We start from the raw sequence: 14,435 nt of genomic DNA on the forward strand, positions 1-14,435 counted from the left end.
CTATTTGTCTTTAAACGTGCCACAATTAAAGCATTTTTCCATTGGTGTCAAGGGGACACTTGCATTGTTAAATGCCTTGCTGAATCATAATATAGAGGGTCAGCTATGGAAACACTCGAGTGGTGTCAAATGGATTGTCAAATCTTATGAATTAGTGCTTTCTTCATGTCTATAAATTCAAAGATGTTCAGCCTGCAATTGTCTTTGCATTGAAATATTTGAGAGCTAAATTCTTTATTGTTTAAAATGTGGGTTTTTCTTTCCCATTTCCCATTAATTCACAGCAAGAGGCAGATTCTAATGCAGCCATAAATGTCAAAAATATAACTCGATACATTTCTGCTGGTGTATCATACCATTCTTTTTAGTTCCTAATTTGACATAAAATTGTGAATTCTGCATTCTGAGTTCTAGACCTTTCAAATTTCACAGCCTTAGCACTTGACTACGTTTCATACCCTGCTGCTTAGGTCATCTCTGTTTTTTCCCAATTGTGTTAAGGGCAAAATGCATCGGCAGTCTAAGAGTTACATACAAAAACCTGAATCTCCAACTTCTGAACTTTCCTAAGCCTGACATTAAAAACAGTGGAAGTTATCATTGTGCTCAAACTGAGAACCATGAACTCATCCCTCTTTTGTATAAGCATTGACCTCTCATTTAAAAGAATAGAGGCACCACTGTCCCAGTAATTTTGAAAAGGGTGAACCTTGCTCACAAGAAAACCAGCTTTACTCGTAGGAGCAAACCAGACAGCTGCATCCATTCAAATTAGAGATCCAAGGCCAGGGTGCAGGCTGGAGAAGTGCCTGCAGTTATCCATACTTTTAACTGTTAACAGGCCCAGCAGTATGGTTCCTGGCCTATGGCAATCTACTCTTTTAGCAATGTCTGTGCTCAGTGCAGGGTTAACATGAGGCAGGACTTGTTGCCAAAAAATTCTATAATGAGATGACCTGATATGGGGGTGGGCAGGGAGAGAGGATGGCCCTATAGTGTAGCCATAGGAATGTGAGCCATGCTGTGCCACTTGCCCTGATGGCCTTAGAAAGAAAATAGTTTATGTCCCATTTTATGTAGTGCGTAAAAATAGCCTAAGGGATACTAAAACTGCTCTCTAGTACATGTTGTGAGTCTTGCCCCTGCTGTTAAACTCAGAGTTTTTATTTCTCTTTTCCTTGTGCTTCCTGGAAAAAAAAAAAAAAAATTGCTTTACATTTATAGCTATAACACAGATGGTTCAGGACTGCATCCCTGGAAGTCCTGAACTGAGCAGTTCAGCATGACAGATTATGAGCCATAATTTAGGTGAAACTGTATTTGATGTTCCCTACTGGCTAATCTTAGGTGGTTTCCTAATTAGTATATTGGATTTTCAGATCATCCTCTGAAGTTGTATTCTCCGTTCAAATTAGTCATAAATGTCCTTTGGTCTCAGTTAACTCATAGCAGAATCCAAAATCATCTTAAATTTCTGACCACAGATGTAAAGATGTAAGGAAAGAAATGCACTGACAGTTTTAGCTGTGGCAGCTTGAAAACCACACAACATTTCCCTGACCTACAGCAGAAAACACCAAAACAATGAAGTGGTTTACAGGCTATACTTACAAGGGATTTAGAAGAAAGAGTGTATAATGGAATACACAAAAGCAGTTTTAATTTTTTTTTTTCAGAATAATAGGCTTCTTATATTGTCTTTTTATTTCAGCAGTGAATATTCATTATATTAAATATAAAACACAAACAAATTTTCCTCATATCTGATAAACACATTAGTGGGAAAAATAATTTCATGGATCATGCTGGAACTACTGAATTATTAATTCATTTTTTTCACAGCTTTTCTTGATCTAAAGTAAGAGAGATTATCTGTGAATCTTCACCTGCAACTATAAAGGCCAGAGTAAAATGTTCTGAAATTATACCGTCATCACAAAAACTGAAGTTGCAAGATTTGATGAGATCAGTTTTTTTACTCAGTTAGTTTGTTTATTTAGTGGTAGAGAAAGATGCAGTCTTGCTATTCTTACATGCTTGACATGAAATGACAGGAGTCGTCTTGCCTACATCTAGCTGAGTGAATTAATTGTATAGCTCTTTTGATATCTGATAGAAGAGACATATATATCTCCAAAGGTCAGTTAATCTTCTCCTGAACAGAGAAATGAAGAGTTGCACACAAATGATTATGAGAGCTCTATCATTCCAGTAGCACAGAATTCGAGACAAATAATTTATCTCTCAAAAAATATGCATGTTCATACACTCTGAGCTGTTTGCTGAGAGGTTGCCATTTCTCACACTCTCATAGGCCCATGGCGGGGCAGTTGGAACAAGATGATCCTTAAGGTCCCTTCCAACCCGAATGATTTGATGATTCTATGATTCATTCCAGATTGCCTACATATATATCACAGAATCACAGAATGTGCCAAGCTGAAAGGGACCCACAAGGATCATCTAGTCCAACCCTTAGTCCTGCACAGGACCATCCCCAAGAATCACACCATGTGCCTGAGAGTGTCATCCAAATGCTTCTTGAGCTCTGTCAGCCTTGGTGCTGTGACCACTGCCCTGAGGAGCCTGTTCCAGTGCCCAACCACTGCCTGAGTGAAGAACCTCTTTCTAATATCCAAGCTAAACCTACCCTGACACAACTTCAGGCCATTCCCTCGGGTCCTGTCACTGGTCACCACAGAGAAGAGATCAGTGCCTGCTCCTCCTCTACCCCTTCTGCGGAAGTTGTAACTCCAATGAGGTCTCCCCTCAGTCTCCTCCAGGCTGAACAGACCAAGTGTCCTTGGCCACTCCTCATAAGGCTTCCCCTCCAGACTCTTCAAGATCCTCATTGCCCTCCTTTGGACTCTCTCTAGTAGCTTAATATCTTTCTTATATCGTGGTGCCCCAAACTGCACACAGTTTTCAAGATCTGTGTGCAGATGAGGCTGCCCCAGTGTGGAGTGGAGTAGGACAATCCCCTCCCTTGACCACCTGGTGAGGCTGTGCCTGATGCCCCCCAGGACATGGTTGGTCCTCCTGGCTGCCAGGGTACTGCTAACTCATATTCAATTTGTATCGACCAGGACCTCCAGGTCCCTTTCCGTGGCATTGCTTTCCAACATCTCATGCAGTAGTCTAAACAGCAAGTACTTTGTGCTTAGTTACCCCTTTGAATTAACTTCACTCAAGCTGTTCATTTTTCTGTGATACTTATAACATGATCTACCCAAAGGAAGCAACTAATTTAATCTTTCTTAATTTTATTCCAATAGCAAAATGAAGAAATAAAACAGATAAAAAGCAACTGAGATCTATAGGGAAAGCAGCCTTTTCATGGATATCTCTTCATTTTTATCTTCTTCACAACTCTCTTGAGTGCCATTGTCCTTAATATTTGCAGCAGTCAGAATCTTTTTTATTCACCTTGGTACTGAAAATCTTCTTCTGCTAGGGAGAAACACAAATAACAAATTAATTCTATAATTAGGCAATTATATTTTCTTCCATACAGTAATTCTTCCTCTATTATTTGTAGAATTCTTTTCTGTCTACCACTTCCTCTAATTAAGAGTTGGATTTTTGCATCTATTCCTTTGATGTCCTAGGATAACTCATACTGCAAGTAACCTCCAGAGCTCTCTAGTCTAATGTCAGGTCAAAGATCAAACCAGGTTACTCAGGGCCATATCTAGTCTGGTCTTTAAAATGTCAAAGGAGGCAGACTTTACAGCCTCACTGGCAGCCTGTACCACTCACTATCTGAATGTCCTGACATTAATTGTACACTTGTTTAGTTTGCTAATAAGCATATTCCTCTACTATATGCTTGTGGTGGGTTGACCTTGGCTGGATGTCATGTGCCTACCCAGCCACTCTATCACTCCCCTTCCCAGCCAGACAGGGGAGAGAGTAAGATGGAAAACAACTCGTGGGTTGGGATAAGGCAGTTTATTTAAAGCGGAAGCAAAGCAAAGTGAAAGATAGGAGGGCTTATTCTCTACTTCCCATCAGTAGCGATGGTCGGTCACCTCGGAGAATCAGGGCTTCACAGCACACATAATGGTTCCTCAGCAGGTAGCCACTGCAGACAATGAATGCTTGCCTTCCTGCTCCTTGCCTTAGCTCTTATATCTGAGCTGACATCATATGGTCTGGAATATCCCTTTGGTCAGTTTGGATCAGCTGGCCCACTTGGTTTCCCCTCCCAGGATCTTGCCCTTGATTGACGAAGAAGTGTTACAGTGTTGGTGCTGTGCTCAGCAGTAGCCAAAACACTGGTGTGTTATCACCCTTCTAGCTGCCAATGGAAACCACAGCACTGTGAGGGCTACTGTGGGGAAGTGAACTCCAGCTCAGCCAGAGCCAATACAATACTGCAAATAATTAATACAAAGAATAAAAGATTTTGTTATTTTCTCTCCAAGATTAGTTTCAGTGAGGAAGATGCAGAGAATTAGCTCTGGACTTGAACTCCCTATGTTAGAAATTAGGATTTTTCTATTTCAGAGCAGTTTGAAGACTGTACCTGGTAGAGTGGGTGCCCATCTCCAGTTCTTCTCAATTCTAAGAGTACAAGTTTTCTAGAAGTACTTTACTTTGAACAATCTCATTGAAAATCAGAAAGTGTGACAGCTTCTGTTTGTTTTTCTGATTGTTCCATTGTTTTTTAGTGTTTTGAAAGTTGTGTTTCTTTATGAAGAGAATAAATAGAACTCTCTTGAGGCAAGGTTGCCCTTTCCCTAGGAAAGGGGTTGGGAAACACAAATGTCAGTCCTCTGGTGTTGATGGTGGAGAGGAAGCACCATGGCAAAAGGACTCAGGAACTGTGGTTTACACAGAACCTAAGAGGCTGCAGAGAAGTAAAGAGAAGAAATAACCAGGCCTTAGTGGTGATGGAAAACAACTTCTTGGGATCAAAGACTACTTGGCAGTTTACTTCAACTCAGAAATCCATTTAGTTGGTTGAAACCAAGCTTAAAGGACAGGCAAAGGGAGAGGTGCTCATGCCCATTGTGTCTGATCTAGTTACTCCAAGTATTCTTAGTCATAAATTCCCTATTAAAAGAAACTAAATCCGCTTTTTTTCTTTTTAATTTAACAGCCCATTGTCTTCTTTGGAAAGATGTCTATAAGGAAAACATATAGACAGATGCATCTCAGTATTTTGGCTGACTCTGGGTCCTGTCACAGAAAGTTTTAGCACAGAGCATGGGGTTTTTTTTTTGCTAAAATTGGCTTGTTTAGTTTGACTTGCTGACTCATTTTTCCAGCTGGTCTGTCATTCTACTCAATTCCAGATGAGGCAATAGGAAAAAGAATACTCTTTTGAATATCCCACCCTCTTGCCAAACCAAGTTACAATTAAAAACTCCAATTTTCATTGCAGTTCTTTATCTTTGTTAATTATCCAAGGAACAGTAAATCAGATATATTGTCGCCTGCTTGTTGTCAATAATTTAAATTCTAAATTCTTTATAGATTTGTTGCAGATTTAACACACTGCTTCTTTTCCCTAAATTGCATACCATTTCGCAAGTTGAATCCAATTCAGTGTTTCATTTTTACATTTGAGATCAAATGCTAGACAGTCCAGTCTAATTGACTCATGTGTTTTATACACACAAAAGAAAACCCACATGCTTTAGTAACTTTTAAACCAAAAGAAATATCAGGTCTCTAAACTCTCTAACTAGTGGCCTTCATTGGGGTTTTTCCATAGTTTTTGAAGAGAATGTCTTCTGAATCATTTAGTGGACACTAAACTAGAAGCAGTGTGAGTCCAAAAAAACCCAGGGCTTTGGTAGGCAGATACCTTGTGAGCTGTGTCAATAGAAAATACTATCGTGATATTCAAATCGGAAAAAAAATATATATTAATTGAATAGAAGCAGAAAGATTCATTAGAAAAATTATAGCTGACACTTTGTAAGAGAAGTCAAGCATAAATGGGGGGATGGCAAATGCTGTATAATATTAAAACAATAAATCAGATGTAAACATTCCAGGTGAACTCATGTTTGCACTAGCAATACTGATATTTTCAAGGTAATAGAAGATATTTTTCATCTGTCTTAATCCATATGAACTACAAGAACAAAATTTTACCATCACTAAGGCACAGCCATTCCCAGATCTGTCTGTGTAACCAGAAATGTGATTGGCTTGACTTTTTACTGGGGAATGACCCTATACAGAGAAGTCTTAAACTAAAAAACAAGCACTTGAATAGTATTCAGTGCAGCAGAATAGTTGTTTTAATGGTTGTATGGATAAAGCAAATCAAAACATATTGTTAATTAAAAATGACATCTAGCACAAAGCTTTGTTTGCCCTCCTTGCTTATAAGGGTCAAGACTAATATTCACCATTTTCTAGCTGCTGATGGATGATGTAGAGATATTCCTACAGCTCTTTGTTAATACTTAAACTCTGATTAAGTCACACAAATTTTGTTACTTATTTGAGAAATGAAGGTTTAGGTACTAATTGCACATGCTGGATAGTATGATGAAAATTTGTATATGTTGTCATTAAAAAATTTAGCAATGATCAGTAGTTTACAGGGAACCTTTGCAGTTTTATATTGTGAATATTATTTAAAGAAAACACTACCTTATTACTCAGTTACAACCTGCATACAAATTATTTGTACTATGTTTTGATTTTAATCATAGTCTTCAAGTTCCAGAGAAAGAAATTTGTGTTCTGATTTCATGTCATGATCTGTGATTTGCACATTGAAGAGGTAAAGACCCATAAAGAAAGAGATACCTGAAAAGGAAAAGCAGTCTGGTCATTGGACAGAGGGACATGAATACAGTAAACAGTTTATTAAAACTGTTGGGAAAACATTTTTCCAGCTTTTACAGAAACACTCAGATTCTTAGAAAAATATTCAACCAGAAGCTGAAACATAATATTTGTAATTTTTCTATGTGTCTTGTGGGATTTTTAATATTTCTACAACAATACCAGGATTGGTTTTAAAGTTTTCTCATTCAAATAAAAAGATTTGCATGGAAAATAATTTCAACTGAAAAGCCTGTTCTCAGTCCAAAACTTGGAGAGAATTTGGTGAATTCTCTCTGAAGCCATGACTCCTTACACTTGCTGAGATAGATTGGAGTTGCATTGTCTAAACAGACTAGAATTATGCTAATAAAACATATAACTTAAATGAATATCAAGAGCTTAAAGTAAAATATCAGGAACTTACCCCTTCTGTGAAAATCTGTTGAAGTAATTTAGTGGATTTACATGAAAAAGACTGAAGTCTCAGCAAAATGAGAATTTGTTTTCTCTAGTATCTGGAAATTTCATATTTTTTTCCCTGAAATTATTTTATATCCTAAAAAGTCCTGGTTTGCATTGCTTTGAATTTTACTGCCATGCATATATTCTTTTCAATTCATTGGTAAACATCTAATATTATGTCAACTAATTTAACAAAACCTAAGTTATAATTACCATCTTGGAAAAAACCCTAAGAATCTGAATGTTTCATGAACGATCACTAATGTAAGAACTTTGAAGTATGAAAGATACATGAAAGAACATTCTTCTCGAGTTCTACTTCATGAACAAAATAATAGGAATACATAAAATAGCATAATTTATTATATCTTTTATCTTTCATATCTGTTAAGGTGACAAAATTGGAAAGCTCACTGTTTTCTTTTTCTGTTCATTTGTAAGAAAAATCCAAGTATCATTAACTTGAGAGTCACAGCTAACAAATTATATGATTAAGTTATATGCATTGGTTTTAACTTGCACAGGTACGTGTGTTCACATTTTCTGTTGGTCAACATAATTACGACAAAGGACCCATACAGTGGATGGCCTGTGAAAATAAAGGTACTGTGTTCTTCTCTGAAACTGATCTTCACTAGATCTTTGGATAGGTGATATCTTTATTATTCTCTAAAAGCGGCAGATTTTTCAGCTAGATTCTTAGATTTATTGTATTCATTAATAAAAGTTCCAAAAAGTATATACGTATATGAAAAAATATCTATAAAAAAAGAAGCCTCTATGTTTATTTCTGAGTAATTTATTTAAAACTTCATGTTGTACAAAAATTACCACAGTAGTTTTTATATTAATAAAATGTTATTGTTCACTTTTGAGAATATTTGTTATAATAGCCATCTATGAAAAGATGGAAATGATGACAAATAAGAAATTAAGCAAAGCTGTTTTAAATTAAGTGGTCTGGACAAAAGGGTTTTTGTTTGGTTAGTTGGCTGGTTAGATTTCTTTCTCTTTTTCTCCAAAACTTACAGGGGATCAGCTTACTTAGAATATTTGTCCCTTTTATAATGAAAATATCAAAATTATTCTTACTGTGATTTCTTAGCTTCTGAGAGCATCTTACATTTTCTATTTTTATCCTGATTTATGTAGAGGGGAAAAAAAGTAAAAAAGGTGAAAGTAAGCAAGTAAAATGCTTTCTACATGGAATTTCTACATTAAATTTCCACATGAAAAATATTCTCAGAAATATTTTAAGAGTGTGAGAAAGAGGTATCTCAAATACCTTACAATATAACTATAGAACAAGGCATAGAATATAAATACAGATAAATAGAAAATATATAATTTATCAAACAATGTTTGCTCATGTTTTAAATACAGCAATTTCCAGGCCTGAGTGAAAATGTTAAAGTATTTTACAAATCAGTAAGAAACAAGAGGTTAGAGGTGAGATAGATTACAGAGAGTCTTGAAAATTAAGATTGCTGGGGAAGGAGATAAAGGTATGCTCAGGCAGAAGAATAACATAATCGAAAATGAGAGAAAGGTATAGATACAGAAAAAAAGATACATAGGAGAATCCACAGCCTGTATGAATACTACACATATCACAACCTTATGAATCCCTCAGCATATTAGCAAGTTTTACAGAAGATACTGCAACTTCATGAAGAGCAGACTGTATTGTCAGATAACTACAGAAAATTGACATTTGTGTTTTGAACAGATTTTTTTTTTCCTTATATCCTTGTATCTCAAAATACTGTGTGCATGTGACCTCCATTGTTTTAAAACAAATGAGAACCAGCTGGCTTAAAGCATAACCACCTATGCCATTGAGGCAAAATGATCATAATCTTCTTCCAAAATTGATGTGATTATTTGTTCCAACATCCAAAGAAGCAGTTTTATCTCATTTTTCCTTAATTAAAGGTTTCTGCGTAGGGCAAAGGAAATGACTAAGCTCAGTACTCTTACCTCTCCAATCCTCTACTCCTTCTTTCCAATTTGACTTAAAATTTTCCTGGTCTCAAGATAAATCTCAGTGCTTGGCTTTAGTCTTAGTGCATATAGGCAATATTTCTAATTCAAACAAATAAGTAATAGAATCAAAGCTGAATAAAGAAATTTCTCATGTTTAGTTAGAAGTAATACCCATTAGATTTTTTCATCCTTTCCACAGAATACCTTATATTTTTATACTACAAGTTCACTCTTGTGGCAGACCATAGCTATATTTGCATTCCTGTACGCATTCAACATATAATTATGTTGCTATCACAGCATATTAAAATAACCATTAAATATACTTGCTCATCATAGTAACTGGGATTTCATGAGTATAAACTCAGTACTTTGTCTAGCCAAAACAGACAAAAGAAACACATTGTATACTCTCATTGCCTAAGAGTAACTAGCTTGGTCTTGAATGACATAGTGACCCATCATATGTGGCCATGCACTGTGGTGGCATCTACTAGAAAAGTATTCATACATGATAAATCTAATAAAAATTAAAGTAGAAATTGCAAGCTAAATGTAATTCCTCAAGATTAAGAGACTAGCAAAATATTATAGTAAGATGACATTATTTCTGTTCCAAACTTCAGGTTATTATTATGAAATTCCATCTATTGGAGCCATAAGAATAAACACCCAGGTAAGTGTTTCGGCCAAATCCAGGTCAGTTTTAATACACAGAAGTGGAGTAATTCCTGTTCTTAAATATGTTTTCTTTTCCCATCTGCTTGAATCAATTAAATTTTAAGTTGCACTACGTTAAAAACAGAGAAAAAAATAAGGCTTTCTTCGATGTATGAGGGATTATTCTGTTAAAGTATTCTAGTTTTTTCTTTTAAGTGATTGCAGTGAGCCCATTTAAAATGTGGTCCCTGTTTCCTTGGCCAGCTGGTCCACAGCAGCCTGCATGCATACTTGTCATGTTAACATCCTCTAAAGAGGCTGACCACGTGCACACAACAGAGCATCTGAAGTGTTCTGTATCCTACAGACCTCTGCAAAAGGACTATGTCTGTGTCTCAGTTTTTCTCTGTGCCTTACACAGTCCCTCAAACTTTGCCACTGAGACATGACAGCAATTTTATTATAAAGTTCTACAAAACCAGTCATTTTTTATAATGTGACTAGACATTCATAGTCCACCTCCTGCCATACTTACAGCATGGTCCAGAGGGTTTGTATCACGTGGAGAAGGCTGTGGATGATTGTGAGGGTATAGCCCTGCTAGAGTTTCTGAACTCATCTGGGCAGACTTGCTACAATCCTGCTTATAGAAGGGGTTCCTGGATGGATCCAACCTCTGCAAGAGACATCATTTTTCCCTTCAAAAAGAATGCAGGAATGTTTTAACAGACATGCATGTAGTTAACTAAGGGCACAGGACTCTGGCATGACCTGATGGGATCCAAACTGGCAGTGTAGAAAGCAAGTATTCTTTTCAGTTGTCTGAAAGTCCATGTACTCACATGTCCAGAACAGCAGAGAAATATCATGGCAGTTCTTTGCCCTTCCAAGGCCAGGCATGATATTTTTTGGCAGAAAATAAGAGTCCTTTTTTTTTTGGCTTGAGTAAGTGTTCTTTGATTCTGTTAAACTCTTCCAAATAGTCTGGCAAGAAGTATCCCTAATATGTTCAGTCAAGTAGAAAAGGTTGAAAAGTGAAACAAGTTTGATGGCATCCACTGCCAAAGCAGTCCAGAAATCTGACATCTCATAAGATCACCCAAGTTAGCTGCACTTACAAACTGAAGGAAGGCAGGAACTATGAGGTTTTATAACTCTGATTTTTTTTTTATTTCAATAGAAGTTATGCAAGTTGTTGCTGTAGGAGCTTAACATACCCAACTGTTACACCACTCACCCTCCATCGCCCACTCTCTCTTCTGGGTTGAAGGTTCTGCAATCTGCTTGTAATTTCATTATGTCATTAGCAATTAATTTTGGAATAAAAATAGTTGTGATTCTCACTTCATGGAAAGAGAGTCGTGGTTATGGATGGGTTAGGTCCATGTGACTGAGGCTGAAATACAGAAGTTACCTTGTTGGTAAATACTGCAAACTGAAGATTGGAACTTTGTGTAGTACAGTTTTAAAGCAACAATTAAATGCTACTCTTATATTAATGATGAATTTTGAATTTTTTCCCTGATATTGTTTTTATTTCATTATTGTTTATTTTTATATTGTTTGGGCTCTTTGATCTAATAACTGCCTTCTGATAAGTTTATTACACTTTTTGGCAGGAATATCTGGATGTTTTGGGAAGACCAATGGTTTTAGCTGGAGAGAAAGCCAAACAAGTCCAATGGACAAATGTCTATCTGGATGCTCTGGTATGATCTCTATTTATCTCTAGTAAAGTAAGAATTTTATCAAATCAGTAACCACATGTGTCTCTTTTCCAGAGCATCCAATTTCTTACAGTTCCAAACATAATATTCTTGTGTTTCTGACATGCATACAGTTCAATATAGCAACCTCTAGGAACAGAGCTGTTTCTAGCATGCTGGTCAGTACTTGCACCTAGTATCCTTCTAAGTGTCCTGAAATTTAACAGAGAAAAGCAAATTATTCTACGCAGATTTTTAAGTGTAGGTCCCTGTTGTCCTCAACTTAAGAAAAGAAAAAAGAAGGAGATAGTTTTCCAGTGTTGTACCTGCTGCAGTAAAGGTAATTTGTTACATTACTGGTGAGGAATTCTTAGTTTTTCTGCTTTTTTTTTTCCCTAAAGAGTATTCCAGGTAGAACGAAACCTGTCAGTATTACTTGGTATTTGTACAGATTTTGAACTTGGATCTTTAAGATATCATGGTTGTAATTGCTTCCTTGCTCAAGGTAATGGTTTCTTTAACTGGAGAGTATAGAAGTGAGAAATAAACAAAAAGATATATGCAATGCTTTCTTACTGCTGAATTTATCATTTTGGTCTTGTAAAACAAACACATTTGGGAAACTACAAAAGTCGAAGTATTATTAGCAGCAGTGTAATCTGTTGCTCTAGATAACATTCTTCTGAATTACTCTAACAGTGCAAAAAAATACTGCAAAATGGTATTTGGAATCATGTATTTATCCACGTTCATGTGGTCATCTACTGTCATGTGTAAAAAATCCTTTTCTTCCCGTGCGTAAAATTTTTATCAACATATAGTTTTTATCATCAATAAAGCTAAGCATGACACAGAGGAACTAGTTTTAATTTGGAATTTCAATGGCCAGAAGTTCATTATCCATGTTTTTTTGATTATTGTTGAGGTACTGACTGGAAACATACAGGATGTGATGACAAAAGTTCATATGTTCTGTACACATCCTGTTGTAAATCCAAAGATAAATTTGTAACTTGAGATAGAGAGAGATCAGTTTAGTCAAGTAAAATGGGTGATACCTGCAGGCATTTGTTGTGTTACTATATATATTCAGGGAGTTCATTCAGTCTTTCCTTCAGTCTTTTCTCCATTCATGTGTTATGTATGTGGTTTTGTGTATATATAATTATATATATATTTGTGTGTGTGTGTGCATACATACACACACATATATAGTTATATATAAATAAAGTAGGACAACACAAGGTAAACTGTTGAAGTAAAGGCTGAAATTTGTGGACTTTCTCATCACAGATGAGAGCATAATGGCACAGGTGTATCTAACCCCGCCCTGAAGCCTTTTCCTAATTCTTAGTTTTGTGAGGGAGTGGGACTAACTTATCACATTGGTTCATTATCTTAAATTCCCTAAAACAATTTCCTCATGTGGGGCTTAAAATTCTCCTGCTTGTGCCTCACTGGATTTATTCCTATCCTTTTGCTCTTACTGTCCAGCAACTGTTTTGGGGCTCAGACTAAAGTAATGCAAAGTGTATTACATGAGGCCACATTAGAATTGTCCTTAAACCCAGGTTATCAAATTCTGAAGAGATGCTTTCATTTGAGGCTTGCTTTCAAGGCTGTCTTTAACAATTTGATGCATTCGTAGCAATTCACACCTTTTTTATAGCCCTGTTCCTTTGGATTCTATTACTGTGTTGCTCTTGCATCATTTTCTGCAAGATAATCCCAGAATTTTCAGATACTTTTGTGTTTATCAGTTAGGCATAATTTATTCACAATTATTCTCCTCTTTAACTCTACTTTTTTTTCTTTTTTTTTGCAGAGGGGGGTAGATGGTGTTATCCCCCATACATACCCCTCCTGTTTCATTATGTATCTTCAATGTTACTTCTAAATAATGTCCTCTCTCTTTTCCATTGATTCATCCCCATTTCTCTTATTCTCCTACAAAGTCCACTTTTCTCCACCTTGTGCTAATCCTTGGATTGTTCTAATATATTATAGTTCAATATTTGCTGTTTAACTAAAAAGTCTTTTTTCCCCTATTTCCTAGGAGCTGGGCCTTGTGATTACAGGAACTCTACCCGTCTTCAATCTAACAAGGGAACAAAATGGGAAAATTGTAAGCTGTTCCTTAAAGGGAAAGAAAAAAAAAAAAGAAAATAAAAGGCAGCAGTTATTTAAATTAAATTAATTACATTTAATGTTAAAGGCCTTGAAAAATGTGTATTTCCATAGAGCATTTTGTGTTTAATTGTCTTGTACATCAGAAACAAAAGGGTCATATCTAGTTACCTGATAACCTTTTGGGGACAAGCAAATACAGTGCATCCCTTTTCGTCATTCTGAGTTTCAGGATATGACATTTTTTGATCCATCATTGTGACTTGGTGACAGTGAGAATGCATTAGATGCTCAACAGATGGGACATAGATGATGATATTATTTAGACCTTGCCAAAGAAAGCAATGTTCAGATAAATTTATAACAAATCCCTGAAGCTATGACATTTCAGGGTAAAAGGCAATGATACAGAGAATTTAAATTAGTTGGTTGTAATGCTAATAGAAAAGAGCACTGTATCCTTAGATTAAATTTTAAGTGTTAAATAAATACAATTGCCCATTCCTATTACTGTCTGAGATGGAATCAATTCATGTCCTCTTCACAAAATCAAAATGCTGCTTTTTTAAAAACAGACCTAGAATATGCTTTACAGTGCATGGTAAAATATTGTACATTTGGCGTGATACTCATGTTCACTCAGGTCAAAATATACAGAAATTTCCACAAGCTATTCTTTGATTTAGTTTCTCAGGTATT

General features: G+C 36.0%; 1 protein-coding gene across 1 annotated transcript in view; it reads left to right on the plus strand.

The window, feature by feature from the left end:
• CACNA2D1 (calcium voltage-gated channel auxiliary subunit alpha2delta 1) overlaps nt 1–14,435 on the plus strand; it is a 378,154-nt gene that overhangs the window by 312,163 nt on the left and 51,556 nt on the right. The window contains 4 exon segments of the mRNA XM_032687395.1: nt 7,782–7,860; nt 9,870–9,919; nt 11,523–11,612; nt 13,666–13,734. Coding sequence (XP_032543286.1) covers nt 7,782–7,860; nt 9,870–9,919; nt 11,523–11,612; nt 13,666–13,734 — 288 coding nt within the window.

This window comes from Chiroxiphia lanceolata, chromosome 5 (genome assembly GCF_009829145.1).
Source record: "Chiroxiphia lanceolata isolate bChiLan1 chromosome 5, bChiLan1.pri, whole genome shotgun sequence".
In the NCBI taxonomy this organism is placed as follows: domain Eukaryota; kingdom Metazoa; phylum Chordata; class Aves; order Passeriformes; family Pipridae; genus Chiroxiphia; species Chiroxiphia lanceolata.